Source organism: Aethalodelphis obliquidens, unplaced genomic scaffold (genome assembly GCF_003676395.1).
Source record: "Aethalodelphis obliquidens isolate GAN/ISIS:26980383/991018 unplaced genomic scaffold, ASM367639v1 scaffold89, whole genome shotgun sequence".
Classification (NCBI taxonomy): domain Eukaryota; kingdom Metazoa; phylum Chordata; class Mammalia; order Artiodactyla; family Delphinidae; genus Aethalodelphis; species Aethalodelphis obliquidens.
The window spans coordinates 5,962,455-5,980,128 of record NW_020838033.1 but is presented as its reverse complement, the minus strand read 5'-3'; the positions used below and the strand labels follow the sequence as shown (position 1 = coordinate 5,980,128).

The 17,674-nt window shown below is 53.4% G+C and overlaps 1 protein-coding gene and 1 pseudogene across 9 annotated transcripts in view; one reads left to right on the top strand and one right to left on the bottom strand.

The window, feature by feature from the left end:
• The window catches only part of ATP6V0A1 (ATPase H+ transporting V0 subunit a1), an 84,728-nt gene that overhangs the window by 4,116 nt on the left and 62,938 nt on the right, over window positions 1-17,674 (bottom strand). For 4 of the 9 annotated variants that reach the window (XM_027094315.1, XM_027094314.1, XM_027094316.1 and 1 more), the window contains 4 exons: window positions 14,152-14,259; window positions 8,740-8,857; window positions 8,276-8,447; window positions 1,140-2,731 (listed from right to left, as the gene is read on the bottom strand). In XM_027094315.1, coding sequence (XP_026950116.1) covers window positions 2,638-2,731; window positions 8,276-8,447; window positions 8,740-8,857; window positions 14,152-14,259 — 492 coding nt within the window. In that variant the 3' untranslated portion in view covers window positions 1,140-2,637. Of the gene's footprint in view, window positions 1-1,139; window positions 5,405-8,275; window positions 8,448-8,739; window positions 8,858-14,151; window positions 14,260-17,185; window positions 17,424-17,674 lie in introns of those variants that run through there. The other 5 variants (XR_003430286.1, XM_027094317.1, XM_027094318.1 and 2 more) reach the window with 5 other exon arrangements.
• On the top strand, window positions 5,589-16,115 carry LOC113613537 (60S ribosomal protein L27a pseudogene; annotated as a pseudogene).

Here is a 17,674-nt window from a genome sequence, read left to right as displayed (position 1 = left end):
AACCCAGGGTCAGGAAGATGTACTCCTATGATTTCCTCTGAGACTTCTCTTATGTTTAGGTCTACGATCCATTTTGAGTTAATTTTTGTATATAGCGGATAGCAGTCCAAATTTGTTTCCATGTGGGTACCCGGTTGTACTAACACCATCTGTTGAAGACTGTTTTTTCCCCAGTGAATTATCTTGGCCCCTGTGTGGAAAATCAGTCAACTATACATGTTAGGGTTTGTTTCTGAACTCTCAATTCTAGTCCATTGATTCCTAGTTATCTATCTGAGTCAGTAACAGAGAAGAGGTTAAAAGGGCTCATTTACCTGAATGTCCACCCTCAGCTTTTTGAGGAGTGGATGCTGGGTGTTGTACCCAGGGCTGCTCCAGGGAAGGTGGCCTGTCAGGGAGGAGAGGGTTTGAGGAGCATGGAATGAACAGGGTGTTCCTGCTCCTCCTGGAGCAGCAGTTGGTAGGCTGCTGTTCACATTCCTGGGCAGCCCCTGCCCTGGAGGCCCCAAGAGGGAGGAATGGAGAGGGAGGGCTGAGAAAGAATGTGGTCACCTTACATGGCAGTGAGGAGGGGGAGGCGCCCGCCCTGGCCCACCCCGCCTGCCAGGACAGCCCGTTGAGCTCTTGGGCTGCCTGCCTCAGCACCTCGAATTTTCCAGCTGCCCTCAGGAACCAACCCTACGCCGAGCCTCCGCCTACACCAAGGCCAGAGGCAATCAGGGCTCAAAATAGCCAGGCTGCTGAGCCTTGGAGAGCACGCTCACAGAAGAGGGAGAGGAGGGTGGGCAGGCGTCCAGGTCCCTGCTTGCCCTGGCTGTTTGCGTGTGGTGCAGAAAGCAGGATGGAGATGGGTCCCCAAGTCCCCTCCCCCACATGGGTAGTGTCTGAAAAGCTGCCTTGGCTCAGGGAGTGGGGCTCAGGGAGTGGGAAAGCCCTTGGGAAACCTGAGATAAGGTGAGAATTTCACAAACTAACTGCCTGGCCAGGGCCACTGCAACTGCGGTCTTTGATCAGAGGAAAAAGCAGAAATGCTGGCAGAGGGAAGTGGCAGGTGTAAGGATACTAGGTGGGCTCAGGAGGGCTGAGCCTTGAGTGACGCAGGGGCTAGGGGCTGTAGGCACGCAGACAAGCAGCCTCCCTGACAGAGTCAAACACACTTTATTCCGCACAGGAATGTCTGAACAGAAGGGCCTTGGGCAGGGTTCCTGATAAAGAACTCTGCTTCAAACCCCCGCCGTAAACAGAGCAAAGATCATCATGTAAACCACAGGGACCAGAAGGAAGGGGGCTCTGCACAAGGGCTGGGTCGGGTCACACTGGCTACTGCACGGTGAAGCTGGGGCGGGCGGCCCAGCCTGGGAGAGTCCAGTGAGCAGCGCTAAGCAGCTCCCAGACAAGCAGGGAGTAGGGGTGGGGTGGGAAGGGGCCGGCCAATTGAGGGGGGTCCTCTTGCTCACTGAAGGCACGGGGATCGATTTAGCTGAGGCAGCCAGGGCTGCTGTGCCAACGCATGATTAAAAGGCCCCAAGATCTATGTCCTGGCGTGGGGGCGACAGGGGCGGTGGCCCTTTGGGGGCGCTCCCCACCAGCCCTGACAGGGCAGGGCCATGCAGCTCTCACAACTGCACACACTGGTGGCCCTACCAGCTGCCTCCAATCAGCAAATGGTAAATGACATTGACTTTCCCTGCCCAGGACCCACTTGCTCCACTTGGGGTCGGTGTGGAAGTGGGGAGGGGCGCCGGTGGGCAGAGCAAGGCAGGTCTGCAGGCAGAACCAGCCCTGATGACTACAGTTCTGCACTCAAGACTCGTGATTGGGGGTGGGGAAAGGTCTCCGGGTCTGCACCAGGAAAGAGCATGGACTTGGACCCTCTGCCCCGAGGGCGTGCTTGTGGCCCACGCATGGCCTGAGAAGCAGCCACCAGAGGAGCCAGCCAGGACCTCTGCTTTGGGTCCACCCTGCTGTGTATGTTATGCTGGGTGCTAAAGGGGCATTCTGGGAAGGAGGAGGAAAGGGTGTGAGTTTAGGGTGGGGGTCAGGAAGGTGGTGCAGGGTATCCAGGGGCCCTTGGGGCTGCCAGGGAGAAGCCACGCACGCTGGCACAGTTGGGTCCAGCTGAATTCCTGATTAACGAGCACATCGAAGACCAGAGGGGATGGGCAGAGGACAGAAACACCACCTTCCTGGACCCACCCCCGCTAATCCAAGAGTGGGGAGTGTTCAAGAGCACCCCATCCCCAACCAGGAAGGAGGGTGCGGACAGCGAAGGCGCTCCCTCCAAGCGCTCTGGGCTCCTGTGTAAATGCACAAATGGCTTCACCACCAGGGGGCAGAGGAAGGGCTGGACAGAGGCTGGAAGGGCAAGGAGGGTGCCCAGTGGGAGTGCGTTTGAGTGACCGCTCGGGCCCGCTTCTCTCCAGAAAAATCACTGCACTACAACACACAAAGCTGGAGGTGGCAGGGGACCCAGGAAGGGCTGGGTCTATCTAAATGACTCACAGGTGGCTGGGGGAAGGGTGGCAGGGATGACTCAGATGCCCTGATACCCAGGGATCACAACCAACGGCAAGCGGAGCACAGCTAATCACTGTGGAGGGAGTGGGGAGGGCAGAGGGCGCACAGCCCCCGAGGGGCTTATTCGTCAAGCTTCCCTTCTCGGATGTGCTCGAAGGAGAAGGGTAGGAACTTGAAACCCGTCCCGCTGTAGAATTTATTCTGGAATTCCACCCTGGAGAAAGAGAAGAGGAGACTCATCATTCCACAGAAACCTTTTGGGACTCCACAGTTGGGCCAGAAAGATGACCCAACCCCAAGCTCCCCGAGCCTCCTGCCGCCCACAAAGCCCAGACCTTGGCCTGCTCATGGCACACACAACCCTAATCCTAACACAACCTCCTACTCGTGACGCCCAGGGCCTGCCCTCGGCAAGAGTGCACACCAGTGCGCTGGTTTGGCTTCAGTTCCTGCTCCGTCCTGCTCAGCGGAGAGTGTGTTTATGCAAAACTCTCTGCAGAGGGCCATGCGCAAAAAACGTTCAGCTGGCCTGAGCCTCTAAAGATGAAAAAGAGTCCCCCCAACACCCCCTTCCTGGCAGGGCCCACAGCGGACCTCCAAGGGAAGCTTGTGAGTAGCCACCAGCTCAGCGCAAGGAACCCTGGCAGGCGCCACTGTTTTCTTGTTTATTTCTCTTCTTGGGGGAGGAAGGAGAAGGGAGGGTTGCTAGTGAACAGTGGAGGCTTTCGACTTAGGGGAGGAAATTCCCAGGAAAGGGGGAAGTTAGGAGGGGAAGTCTTCTCAAAGCAACGGCAAAAACATCCTCCAACTACAAAAGCATCCAAGAAAGAATTCTTCTCTTGGGGACTGAAAGGAAAAACAGCTCTAGCTCCCTTCCCCGGCAGCCCAGCATCCATCCCCGATGGTCTCCCTGGGCCCTTCAAACTCTGAGGGGGCAGGAAGGAGCACACGCCTGTATGCAGAGCCAGGCTGCGACTTCGTCCTGGATGTCTGCCCAGCAACCAAATCACCACCAAATATGGGCAGAAAAATGCATGATTCAGAGGATAAGAAAGCCAAGGAGAGCTGCCCTGAGGAATAGTTTCCACTCAGTGCTGTGTGACTCTGGGGGCCCCAGATCCCTGGGGCAGGCCGCAGGCAGCAGTTTGACTGTGACTGCACAGCAGGGCGCCAAGACGCTCTCCACCTTCATGCCCCTCACTCAGTCTTCAGCCAGGGCGGCCTCCCTCCGAGATAAGGGAGGAATCAGGGAAAAGGGAGTGGGAAGAGGACTGTCTGCTGGTAGCCCCGAGATGTCCTCAGAGGCCCCTTCAGCCCTGGGGCGCTGGCTGAGGAGCTGACTGCAGAGCGGCCAGCTCCACCCGCTGGGGAGAAGAGGGGAACAGAATTTTCTGTGCGGGCGTAAGAACAGGCAGCCTTCTCCCCGACCCTACATTCTGGGGGCCACACCAAGGCCCCCAAAGCCTCCCGGCCCCTGGAGGATTCCCATCAGTGTCTCGGCCAAGCCTCCCTCAGAGTAAATGCGATCCAGGAGAGGGTATTTCAAACTGCAGTCAGTCACAGGACTCAGCCCTGAGCCCCAACACCTGGAGAAGAGGGCCCAGCTCCTGAGGCCTCCTCTGGGGGAATGCGGTGGGGATGGGGGCAGGTTCCTGCTTCCTGCCCACTGCTGTGACGACTGAATCCTCCACGCTGGGTACGCTGTGTCTGCACACGGCAATGGTATTTCACTCCGCTCAACAGCGTACAGCCAGACAGTGGGCAACTCACCTTGGGGTCTGTGAGGTATCTGGAACTCTGACCTCTGGCTGGCTCATCACACAAACAATTCCAACTCCAGACTGGGTGAATGGAGAAGCTGCAGACGTTCTCAGACGCCTGAGGGACCACCACCCTTCGCTTGGCATCACCCTGCCTGCCTCATCTACATCAGGGGACACACGCCTGGGACGGGGGCACATAAGTTCTGCTGTGTGGGCAGATGGGCGCTCCCTCGGACACACCACCTGACACCACCTTGCCCACCAGCTGCTGCTTGAGGTGACTTAGGGTGGCCCCCACCAGGGACATCTTGGGTATCTCAGCGTCAGCCTGACTTCGCCTCCCTTCTCAGCCGTGCTCACCTCACCCTCCCGGCGCAAAGTTGGAAGCAGTTTCCCTGTTGGTCTCCCCGCCCTCTCCTCCCTCCCAGCCGGGAGCTGGGTGCTTCCTGAGAAAGGATAAACACAAAGTTCTCTGGGCCGGGGCACAGCGGGGCCCCACTGGCTGCCCTGCAAGTTCTTCCTTCTTGAGGGGCTCTGCTCGGGGCACCTCCATGGACCCCGCCACGCCCCAGGCCACTAAAACGCATCTCAGGATTCAGCAGATGTGAGGAGAGCCTCTGGCAGTCAGAGGGGGTTCTCTGTCACCCCCGCCAGCTCCCGCACCTGGAAAAGGCAACCCAGTGGCCCAGAAGGACTAACTGGGAGTCCAGAGAGAGAGTGCTCCTGCCCCACGACAGAAACCATGTCTTCTCAAGTGAATGAAGGGGAAAGCCTGGGCCTCCTCCCTTGCCTGTGGGGATGTGACCGAGGGGAGGCAGTTCTAGAAAGATGGTTCTGTCCCTCTCCAAGCAGTGCCGAGGCCATGAGGTCACACTTCAGGTGTTCTCGTTCTCCTGGGCAGCCACCCCGCGGGGTCCTGCTGTGGCGCCACTGAATTCCTTACAACAAACTGGTCCCCAAATCTGTCCCTTTAGCCCCCAGTCTGTGAGTGTTCATGTGGAATCCGTTAGCTAGGAAGGGATGAGGTTGCTGTGAAGGCGGGCCATGGGGCGACGGTCTTTCTGCTAATAGCAGTCCGGTGTCCACAGTGAAAACCACAAATCATACCCCTGCCTTTGCCTTTTCTGAGGAAGAAAAGACATCTCATTATGGTAGCCAAGAAGACCAAGCACAATACACACAGCTGGTGGGAGGAAAAGAGACAGACGTAACTCGGGAGGAGACAGAATTAGCAGGCGGGTGCACAAACCCGCTCACTGCTGTTTCCAGATGTCACCTGCCTCCTCACGACCCTACGTGAACCTCAGACCTGTGGTTTATCCTTGCTTTCAAATCACAGGTTTTTCTTCTTGTCCCCACCAAAGAGACCCAGAACTTGTGTAATGGGGCAGCCCTTGCATCAGAATCAAGAAACCCCAGCTGAACACCAGGGGTAAAGTGACAGGTATGAAGATGCCTAGGCTGGACGCCAGGAAAAATTGCAGCAATGTCCCTGCAGCCATCTTCAGTGGGCCCAGCTGTTCCCACCCCCAAGAGGATGGCCTCAACTCGGAATTCCTGCAGTCCTGCTGGACTAAGACCCAGGGATCCTCGAGGCATGTCCACACTAGGCCAGGAGGGGGTGCATGAGCACCAATTTCATTCACTCCTTTCTGGTGGTGGGGGAGATGCTCCAAACAGGCCCCCAGTGATGGGATTCTGAAAGTTGCACAAAGGAGTTTTCACTGTTTTTTCTCTTCTACCCAATATTTCCACTACCAAACAACAGCAACCACCCACCACCCTGCAAGTACAATATGTCTGACCAGACTACTCCTTGCAAACTGCATCTGCGAGGCATTCAAGTGGTATCATGTGCATCCCCCTGGGGTCTCCCTTCTCTCTAACGGACTGGAAGCAGATCTTTACAGGGGCCACAGCCCTCTCCGCAGGGCAGCCGCGTCTGCAACTGAACACAGGTTTACGGTGTGCCAGGGCATTATTTCCTACTTAATCACAGCAACCCTGTCACGTGGACATTATCCTCTCTTTTCACATGAGAGCAAGTGAGGTTCAGAGAGGTGAGTGCTTTCCTCAGGGTCACCCAGCCAGCACCGGCAGAGCTGGAATTTAAACTCGGGTCACCCGATTCTGAAGCCTGCTCTCTCGCCACTTGTCACTTCCTTGGGCTCGTGCATGAGGACGTGGGAAGACACCTTCACTCGAAGGCCGCAGGTGAGCCTGAGGAAGAAGTAGTCCTGCAGGCAGCAAAGCATGACCTCCCAACCGCCTCAGCTCATTCTGGACAACAGGCCTGAGCCCAGGCAGCCCTCCGTGCTCCGTGGTGCCTGGTTCACTGCTCTCACAGGTCCGTTCCAGCTCCTTGGCTGCTCCCACCCACCCAGGGAGGATGCAACAGGCTCCCCACTTGGGCTGGAGTCAAGGTGGCGTGGTAACTGTTCCCTCAAGCCCAGGGCTCAGGAGGCGGGGAAGGGAATAGGAAAGGAAGCCAAGAGGGCAAGAAAAAGTGAGTCACCCCAGGGCGGCAGCACAGACGTCCCCTCGCACTGAGTCGTAGGAAGTGTGCTGGGGCGAGCGTGCGCTGATAAGCTGAGAGCCGGTAGCGGTAGCGTGGCCAGCCTCCTGGCTCCCAGTAAACAACAGCTGGGCGGGGAGGGGACGGGAGGCAGGAGGAGAGGGCCAGGCCTGAGAAAGCACCGTGTACTGACGCAGCAGGACGGACTCTTCTAAAGGAGCTTTTGAGGGAAGAGTAAGTCCCGGCCACGGCTCACCCTTACACACCTCATGTTCCCCTCTGTAATTTAGAACAGCAAACGGCGGAATCTTTGAGCAGGCTCAGCTGTAACAAGCCAGGAGAAAAATCAAAGATAAAGGGAGTGGGGAAGAGGTTTCTCAGGTTCAGATTTTGGTTTTCTTCAGGTTTCGAGAAGTGATGGAGAGAGACAGTCATGGCCCTCTTCTGACCTTGAGGTCATTAACACCACAGATCATCTCGTCTAGGGAGTCCTAAGGTAGGGTCAGTGAGTTTGTGAGCCCCTAAACTGGTAAAACTGTGTGTGCACACATTGAGGGGGGTGTTTCTCTGAAGAGAGGGTCTAGAGCTTCCAGAGCCACTGGACCACAAAAGAGAGGGAGAATCATAATGTGAAGGGGGAAACGGAGACGCGAAGATGTAGGGTTTGAGGTAGGGTAGCCAGATAAAGTACGGGATGCCCAGTTTTTAGTATAAGTATGTCCCATGGACATTCGGGAAATACAGTAAAAAAATATTCCCTGTTTATCTGAAATCCAAACATAACTGAGTGCTCTGTAATTTTATTTGCTAAACCTGGCAACCTTACTTTGAGGTCATGGAGTCACAGTCCAGACCAGACCCCAGATCTCCCACTCCCTGGGACTGAGCTATCTCCATGCAGAGCCATTAAGAGCCAAAAACAACATTAAAGAAAACTAACAAGTCCAAAACCTGCCCTTCAGAAGAAGCTGCTTCCGTGTACTGAGCTAGTGTGCTATGGAGTCAAGAATCCCCCTACTCCCACAGAGCTGCCAGGGGTCCTACCCAAAGACACCGGCACGATGACAGAATGAGGGGGACGAAATGAGGGCAGTGTGCTCTAGCACTTTCCTGGACGTAGAATCTGTTCCAGAGCTGCTTTCACTGCTCTGAAGACAGGAGAGAGTTATATACCAGTGCGAAAACCCCCAAGCAAACAAAAAACCCCAGCAGATCTTTTAAGCCATAATCAAGAGCACTGAAGAAGGCTGAAGACAGGGAGCGCAACTGTGACAACACTCACCAGAGAACCCTCCCTGGCAGCTGTGGAAGTGAGCTGTGCTCTTCTGTGCACATTTCCTGAGGCTCACTACCAAGTACGTCCTTGGGTATGAGGATGTGAAAGATACTTCCTAGTGTCTCTGCATTCTGGACAGGAGTAAAACTGCCCTCGGTGCAGCTAAGGACACGTCCCCACCCTCGGCCCCGCGCTGCCCCTCACCAGTGTAACCGCAGTGCGTGGAGGAAGGCTGAGAGGCCCTCCATGATCAGGAGGATGGCCACAGTCAGGGTGGCGAAGGCGGCGAAGATGAAGAACAGCGCCAAACTTCCCGCCAAGCTCTTCACGCTCAGGCCGATGTGGATCACCATGGTCCAAAGCACCTCAGACAGCTCTGCGGAACGGGGAGAGACATGACATCCGGTTCAGCTGGGCCAGGGGTGCTGCAGGCCTTGCGTTTTGCTCTGCCTCCCTCAATCGCAGTCTTCCTTGCCCCCGGCTTTCTGCGACCTTACCAGCTAACCTGGCAAAAGCACTGATCCTCCCACCTGTACATCATTCTCTGGATTCAGGAGTCAATAATTCCAGAGGCTTTACATAATTTCCACTCTCTTTAAGCCCCCACCTGAGGGAGTGCCCGGAGAAGGGGAGAAACATAGTTTTTGACCTGAGAGAAATACACTCACGTGCATGAGCGAGGCTGAGGGCCCAGAGCCGCAGGTAGGAGGCGGTGTTGGAGATGCAGCCCAGGCAGTACTCAATGGTGTGGATGGCCTGGTGGACCATGGTGTCCCCAAAATCAAACTGTCATGGGAGGAAACCAGAGAGAAGATATAAGGCTGGGAGGGGCGTGTGCAGGGCTCTGAGCGCTGGCACGAACGGCTACATGGGCCTGGAGCCCCCGGTGCTGAACTCCTGGTGGGGATTTCAGCCGTGCCGTCCCCAGAAATCCTGCCTGGCTGAGCCCCCGACTGGGACACCCCATGCCCCTCAATACATCACATTTTAATGAACTACATCTTAATGAGACTCTTCTCAACACATCTGCTTTTTCTCCCCACTAGGCTGTCAGCTCCGGAGTGGCTGCCTGTCGAGGTAAGAGTGGTCTGGGAGCACCTGCTCTGGCTGACTTCCACCTCACGGTGCCTGAGAGCGGAGCACCCTCCTCTGAATGAGCCAGGAGGGCAGGAAGGGCTCTTCCCCGGGTCGTACGTCAGGGGACAGGCCACCAGGCTGGTAACCGCCTGGAGACTAAGCCTCTGCAGCCACTTCTTATTTTCACAACACGCTGGCGGCAAGATAACCTCCTTTTACTTTTGAGACTTCTGAAAAGATCACACAGGGACGTTTTAGCAAAAGTTTTACAAATTCCTACTTGGACACATGAAGACTAACAGAACGTGTATTGTTTCTGTTTTCCTCACGCTCCCTTTCTTCCAGTTTTTGTCTCAACATCAGACATTATCTGCAGCACAAAGCAGAGGGGCTGGAGCGAGCTTCCGGGAGCTCCCTGTTCGGGCTGCCCCAAGCCAGGCTGCTAGAGAAGCCGCAGGCACGCTGCCGGGCCTCACTCTCCTGGGTGGGGCCACAGCCACTGAAGGCCAGGAGGTGGGCCATTCCCCTCCCTGGGGCCTCCCCGCCCCTCCCCACATGGTCCAGACCAGACTCCAGGAGCACAGGGCCACTGCCCAGTGGGCCTCCCCAGCTTGCCCTGCCCACAGGTCAGAGTCTATTTTTCACCAGTTTCTTTGCAGACTCACATGACTTCATCCCCAAAAGATACCAGAAAGAACAGTCTTGAGAAATCACATGGGGCCAGGAGAGGAGGGCTGGCTGGTAAGGCGCTAACGGCCCAGGCCTCACAGGCATGGCCAGTGGGGGGAGGGGCCCGCTCCAACTCGCCATCTCTGGGCTTCTGCCTCATTTTCCCTCACCTTTGACTATCTACACCCAGAGTACTTCTGGGCTTTTCTTCTGAAACAGGCTCTTCCAAGTCTCCTAGTTACCCTGAAAACTAGGATAATCACAGTCACCAGAACCCCAACGTGCCGTTAAGAGCTCTTTGCCACCACTGCTCGCCGTCGCACCAAAGCCCGCGTTCTGAGGAAGGACAGGCCCCCAGCTCCAAGGAGCGCAGGGCTTTAACTAACAGCTCTGAGAAAGAAGCGAGTGCGGGGCTCCCTCAGAACCAGCCCCTTGCAGCATTTTTATTCCACCTTGAGTTTCTCCCATGAACAGCTTCCCTTCCAGGCACTGCTCTAGCTTTTTCCTCTCCTCCACTCCCAACTTCCTGCTTTGCAACCTTGGGTAAGTTTTCTTATCTACGTAGTGGGGGGAGATATTAAGTGGGGCGAGAATTAAGCGAGAAACCCAGGCAAGCGCTTAGAGGTCTGTCACTGCCCCATGTGAGTCCGCTACGACTGACCCGGAACCACTGCAGACGCCCCGTCTAACTCTCTACCACCTCCCCGCTGCCGCACCGTGCCTGCCCCTCACCTCCTGCGCCCTCTCGGCTCCGCGCGCCTCCTTCGCGCGCTCCCCTTACCTCCCAGCCGGGAGGTCTCACAGACATCCTGTGACCTGAGCCTCTGCGGTGTCCGCCACTACTGCCCTGTCCTGGCCCCTCTTGAGAAGGCTCACCTCCTCTTGGTTCTCCTCCTACCTCTGGATGCTCCTTCTCAGCCTCCTTCTTGGTTCCTCCTTAAGTGCTGGAGTTCCTGCCTCAGCCCTTAACGTCTCTCCTGTAGCACTGCCACGCGGGCCTTCAGTGGCCACGCCGGGAGGGGCTTACGAATGGACACCTCTTTTTCCGTGTTGCCTGTTTCCAACCAGCTGTGCCACATCTCCTCCTGCTGCAGCACAGGTGCTTCAAACTCGATGCCACCCAAACTAAACTCGTCGATTGCTCTCCTCTGACCCACCGAGACCTACTTCTACTCCTCGTCCCATGTCTAACAGGGGGTCACTACTAGTGCCCCAGGCACCCAAACCTGGAAGTCGAGCCTGACGTTTCACTCACTCGCACTGCCTACATTCATGAAGGCGCTGGGGCCTGCAGCTTTTACTTCCTTCAGCTCATACTGGTCCCTTCCTTTCCAACTCCCACTGCAAATGCCTTCAGGCCTCCCAGTTCTTTCCCGACTCCTCTCAGACTGTGCCCCTCCCCCACCCAATACACCCTCTACCCGCCACTAGGGTATTTCAGCAATGGCATGCGCTGTGTCACTTCCAGCTTCACTGCCCTCTGACGCTCCTTCTTACCCAAACACTCTACTACGGCTGGTGTCCTCCAACCTCTAGCCTCACTTCTCACCAGTCCCTCAACTCCTGACTCCGAGCTCCAGCCAAGCTGAATACTTGTTTATCCCCGAAATGCATCTTGATGACGCAGCCTCTGTATCTTTATGATAACTATACATACTGATGCATCCGCATTCCCTCCCTCTCCCTCCAGAGACGCCGCCTTGACCAAGCTAACCTCAGCAATCATCTCCTTAGGGAGCCCTTTCCAGGCCTCCTCTTCCCTACCCCCACCCCAGTGTTTGTCAGGTGCCCTCTTCCTGTGCTCCCACAGCATCCTGGGCACACCTTGATCACAGACTGTGTCCTAAATTTGGGAGTTCCTTGAAGGCAAGGACTTGTTTTTCTTCTCTCAGTTCCTGCAGCTCTAAACAGAGTGCTTGGCACATGGAGGGTGAATGAATGGATGGGTTGGATGAATGTACCTAGAGAGATGACACAGTGGGGAGAGGTCCCACTGACCCCTGCTGAGTGGTTACGGCCTTCAAAAATTTCCCAGACAACTGACGAGCCTGGCTCTGGTTTGCAGCTGGACTGTTGATGCCCCAGGGAGAGGGACTGCTGCTTCCACCTGTGACGTATTTAGGTAACTGAGACAGCTATCTAAACCTGGCTGTAGAGAACTAGACTGTGTATGTACCTAACGATGATAAAATGTCCTCACTACTTAGGACGCTGTGGGAAACTGAACCTCTGATGGAGCTGGGGGGCCAGAGACTGGGGAGGCTGAATTCCAGTCCATCTTGTTTGGATGTCAACTCCCCTGGGACGTGGCTACACGTGAGGACTGTGCTGACAGGGACCTTCCAGGCGGCTCAGCCTGTGGCTCTGCACAGATGAGTGGTCCAGAGGAACGCAGAAGCTCCTAGATGCCAGCAAAGGAGCCTCTCCGGCCTTCTGGAAGACGGACAACTGTCTGCTTTCACACAGAACAGCAAAGGTTTTTCCCATTCCCATCCCACTGCCCCCTTAGAGAGGACCAGGAAAGCCAGGAAAGGGAAAGGTTCACAGGTCTGGGTATTTTAAGAGAGAAATTCGGGGGGAAGATGCAAACAGTGCAGCAAGGCCTATTTTAAAAACCCGATTCAAAGCTTGTATACTGCTGAGCTAGAGGCCTTCTTCTCTGGCTGTGGCCAGAATATCTAGCCAACTTTCTTTCTACTCTCTGCTGTCCTCTATGTGTGACTGGTATAACACGAACTCCTTTCACACAGATGGATTGTTTTTTCTGGGATGCATCTGAGAGGCAAAGCCTCCTTTTGAAAACTGTCTACCTCCCAACTGGGCCACGTGGAGGTAAAGCTGACCCCAAGCGAACGTCCAGCATTCTCACTCCAAGCATCATCAAGCCGATGAGGGCAGCAGGAAGAGGTTGGCTGCATCTCAGACAGGGAGGAAGGGCGAGCTTTCCCATAAGCACTCAGAGGAGCAGGGAGGAAACAGTTATTCCCGGGGCAGAGCGACCATACATAACAACACAGGAGAGGAAGGCAGGGGCCAATGGGATTTAACTCCCAAGGGGAGTCACTTCAAGAATGCCAGTGCAGACATTACTTGTAGCTCCTTTAAAGCCATTCTCAAGGCATTAGATCAGCAAAGTCAATGAAACAAAGACAGAGGTGACTGACGTGAGATGCAGTTAATGGAGATGAGCTTTTTCAGAACACGGGTTCACAAACTGGTTAGAAATGGCCAGTGAGATGCAGAATACATGGGTGTCATGTGTGGCCCCAGGATGCAGCAGGGACAGCAGAGTGATCACAAGGACGGGAAGAGAAGCCCCAGATAAACACGAAGCTAAAGCCAGCTTGTTTCTTACCACTTCATCCTCGGTAGGCTTGAAAACACAAATTTACACTTAGTGGGAAGCCATGCCACACACAAGGTCACAAGTCATGAGCACAAGGCTACTGATTGCTTCTTGGGGGCGGGGGCGTGGGGACTGTGAATGTTAAATGGTCTGACATTGGAGGCAAGCCTCCTCAGCACAAACGGAGAGCAAAGTCAGCAGGACCAAGAGTGTTGATACTTAATTTTTAAAAGGCATCTCAAGCCTTGCAATTTATTTTTAAAGTCATACACATAGCAGACGCGGTCAGTCAGACTGCAAAGTCCAGTCCCCTGGGTCCTCAACTCCTTTTCTATTTGTTTTAAAAAGAATATACTGAATAGATGAGGTTCAAAAGTTCAGCTCAGAGGCTTTGTGGTACGAACGGTCAGGCAAGGAGATTGGCTTTTAAAAAATCCAATGGTGGTTTAAGGAAAAGTCTAGCTTGGCTAAACTAGACTAAACTTGGCTAAAAAGTAGGCAAGTCACATTTTTAAAAGGCTCAATAAAATGTCTGCAACAAGAGCACATTAGTGGAACAGGAATTCAAAAGTCCCACTGATTAAAGTTCCAACGGGAACCATTCTGGGGAGGGGCAAGGGATGAAGGAGCCGCCGTAAGTGGCCTGGGTTTCTGGCAGTAAGAGCTGGGGCGCTGGGGCTGGCTCTGCCTCGGCCCCGAGGGGAGCAGTCAATAACTGAGATCTGCGTGCAGGGTACTGTGGGCCGCTTGGAACTCAGGAAGCCGGACAACAGAACACAACTGCTGCGGGCTCTGCAGGCAACACCTGGCGTTCAGAGCAGGGGCCACTGGAAAAAGCTGTAGCGCCCTCAGAGGTTCAGAAAGCAAGCCGATCCTCAGTATTAGTCTTTTCATTGTTTCAAGGAGCGGAGGAGTGAGGCCACTTAGGGACACAAGACTAGGGCTGACCCGAGGTGGGAGGAGAGGAAGCCCGCACCACTGATCTTACCTCCTCTGCGTCCTCTGAATGGGTGGAGAGCTGGTCATGCTGAATAATCTCAGCATCCTCCTCTGTCGGTCCGTTGCCCACCCTGATCCCACCAAAGTTGAGAGTTCCCTACACAGATGAACAGAAAGAGTAGAATTTGCCTGGGCTTTAATGTGACATTCTGTGACGTGGGGAAGGGCGATGGTTAGTACATACAAACCTCAGAAAAGCATATATTCTAACAACAAAAACAAAACCCACTGATCGAACAGCTAAGTAAAACCAAGCCACTGTTCCCATCCCAACTACCACCGCCCAGGCCCAGCCCGAACTACATTTAGCACCTCATCCTGATCAGAGGCAACAGGCAGTTCCTGCTGCACCAAGAGACACCAACCTTGCCTCGGCCAACGCCGACTGAGAGTCCTGCTTGCGTGAAAAGCTTAATACGAACAAAGTCTCCTGACAAGCGCAGCTCTATGTGTAAAGAGTTCAATGGCCTAAGTTTTTCTGGAACTAAAGATTAGACTTTCTAAGAGGGAGGAGAGCCAAATGACATGGTGACTGCAACCGAATCTGTTAAGATTTCAACAGGAGCCCGAGAGCTCCAGCAACCTCTCCCTGAAACGCACCGGGTCTCTGCCCAGGAACAAAGGACTTCCCAGGTCACAGAAGAAAAAAAACCTTAATGTACGTTAGCTTGTAGCTAGAGAATACTGACTTAAAACAAAACAAAACAAAACCAAAACAACCCTGACCCTATCCTTCAATGGAGGATTCTGGAGTGTCAACACAGCTCTCCCACAGGCAGGTGGGCGGAGGCCGACTGGCTGCTTGCTGCCTCTCACTCCCCAGGCAGTTTTCAGCAGGGTCCCTAGGACCAGGATTTCTAAGTCAACCTGACTTGGAAAAGTTTGGGTTTGCTGAGGCAAAAGGACTTTTTGGGTACGAAAACCAGGCAGAACTGGGGTTAAGTCTGACAGATACCACTTAGTGCTAACCGGCCATAGAGTGAAAAGGAGCTGAAGAAACAGCTCCAAGACCCACTTCATGTGGTTTCTGTCAGGGGAGTCAAACAAGGCAAGAGTTCAAAGACTGCTCTCCTGCAAAATGGCCTCTGAGCAGCAGCACAAAGAATGTGCACACAGCTTCGGTCAACTGCCCCAAGGTCCCTCCTCGCAGCTTCACCTCTGGCGTGCATCTATGACCACAGCATACAACCATCAACCCTCAGGGTTTGGGCAGATTCTCTCTCTTCTTCTAGCAGTGGTCAGAGAACCAGTTGCATCAGAATCACCTTGAAAGTTGCATTTCATTAAGCAGAGATTCTCAGATACCACCCCCAGAAATTGTAAATTTAGTAGGTCTGGGATGGGGCCTAGAAAATCTGTATTTAAAAAAATATTTCCCCAAGTACAAACTGTATGATCATTTCGAGTGTCTATCAAAATGGAAAAGGCATGCACAGCTCTTTGGTCTCGGCCGCTGACATGCCATCCAGAATAAGGAAGACCCGGAAACTTAGGGGCCACGTGAGCCACAGCCACGGCCGCATCGGCAAACACCGGAAGCACCCGGGAGGCCGCGGTAATGCTGGTGGCATGCATCACCACAGGATCAATTTCGACAAATATCACCCAGGATACTTTGGGAAAGTTGGTATGAGGCATTACCACTTAAAGAGGGACCAGAGCTTCTGCCCAAGCATCAACCGTGATAAATTGTGGACCTTGGTCAGTGAGCAGACACGGGTAAATGCCGCCAAGAGCAAGACTGGAGCTGCTCCTGTCACTGATGCGGTGCGATCGGGTTACTACAAAGTTCTGGGGGAGGGAAAGCTCCCAAAGCAGGCTGTCATCCTGAAGGCCAAATTCTTCAGCAGAAGAGCTGAGGAGAAGATTAAGGGTGTGGGTGGGGCTTGTGTCCTGGTAGCTTGAAGCCACATGGTGGGAGATTCATTAAATGATGACAAGTGAAAAAAAAAAGAAGAAAAGGCACACACAAAAAAATGCCTGCACCTTTTGAGACAGCAAGTCCACTGCTGGGAACATCTGTGCCTGGGAAGTTTTATCAAGATACAAGGACAAGGACGTTCCCTGTGTTATTTGGAATAGCAAAGAACTGGGAACAACCAACAGAGCCATCAACAAGAGAATGATTACATGATTTAAGCACATCCAACAGAATGTTCTATGGAATGCTAGGCAACTATAAGAGTATCACTACGAAACAATCTCTAAGGACACTAAATTTTAAAAAACCTAATCAAGGGGCAGCAGAGTGCTACAATTTAAAACACAACTGCTAATTTGTGTTTTAAATATATATGTACGTACATATATACATATTTCTATCAATAGATGATAGATATATGCTGATATCTGCAGAAAAAAATTCTAAGGCAAACTTCCCCACCTGTTAACAATACCCTGGAGGAGAAGGTGGGGGAGAAGGGCTGGGGATGCGGAGGCTTTCACAGTCAGTACTATTTGCATCTCTAACAAGTGCACCTATTGCTTTGATTTTAGTTTTTAATGTCAGTAGGGGGTTGTCTGGATCATGGCATTACAGGCAATCTTTATGTTCTCCTCCACTTGTCTGTTCTGTCATAATGCCCTAAGAAACAAATTTAAAGTTCACCAGGTGATTCTGCTGTGTAGGCAGATCTGGGAGCCACTGAAGCGCCTGGCACCTCCAGGTCATGCAAATATTACACCTGACAACCCACAAAAGGTGGACTAAAGGTGCAACACAGGTGCTCTTTCTGCAGCACTTTCTGCACCACACTGGTGACAGGAGAGGACTCCAGAGTATCTTGGGATGGATCCCAGGGTCGAGGAGGCAGGCTTTAGGCTTTAAGGCCTAAAGCAGAAAGCCATTTCTGAAGCTTCCCCCAATCAGCAGATGAAGTGAGGGGCAGACAGGTTAAACCTCCCAGCCAGACACGAATAAGTGTCGCTTCAGAACAGAGGGGATGTGAGTTACAGGAAGGGGGATGAGACACACAGCAGCAGAAAGAAGAAAAGAAAATATTAAATTGTGATACACTGCTTACAGACAACCAAGAGGACAGAGAACAGAACAAAAACAGATCAGTGTTCATGTCCTCAGCCCTTGGGGTCAGGAATCTAGGACCCCCGTGGTAGAATGATCATCCGGATGCCTTCGGGCTGCCCTCCAGAAACAGATGTTTGGCCGCTAAAGAACCAGTGCGCTAAGAAGTCCCTCTGAATGTGCAGGTTTCCAGACCAGGGACTTTTAACTTGGATATTATCATAAAAGAGGATGCCAGACTTAGAAGTATCAAGACTGATGCAGCAGAAGCACATCTTAAATAAACTAAGACTAGCAGAAAGAAGAGCACATGGAAAGAACGCCAATATGTGGACAGTGTGTGCTTTAAGGGTTTTTTTTTTCTCTCATTAGAAAGAAGAGAGTAAGTCCCCATTTGAAAATAATTTTAAGCAGCAACATTTAAGTATCTTCTGATCCAAAATATCAGCCTTTTTAGACTAGTCCTAGAAGGATAATTATAGCAATTTTC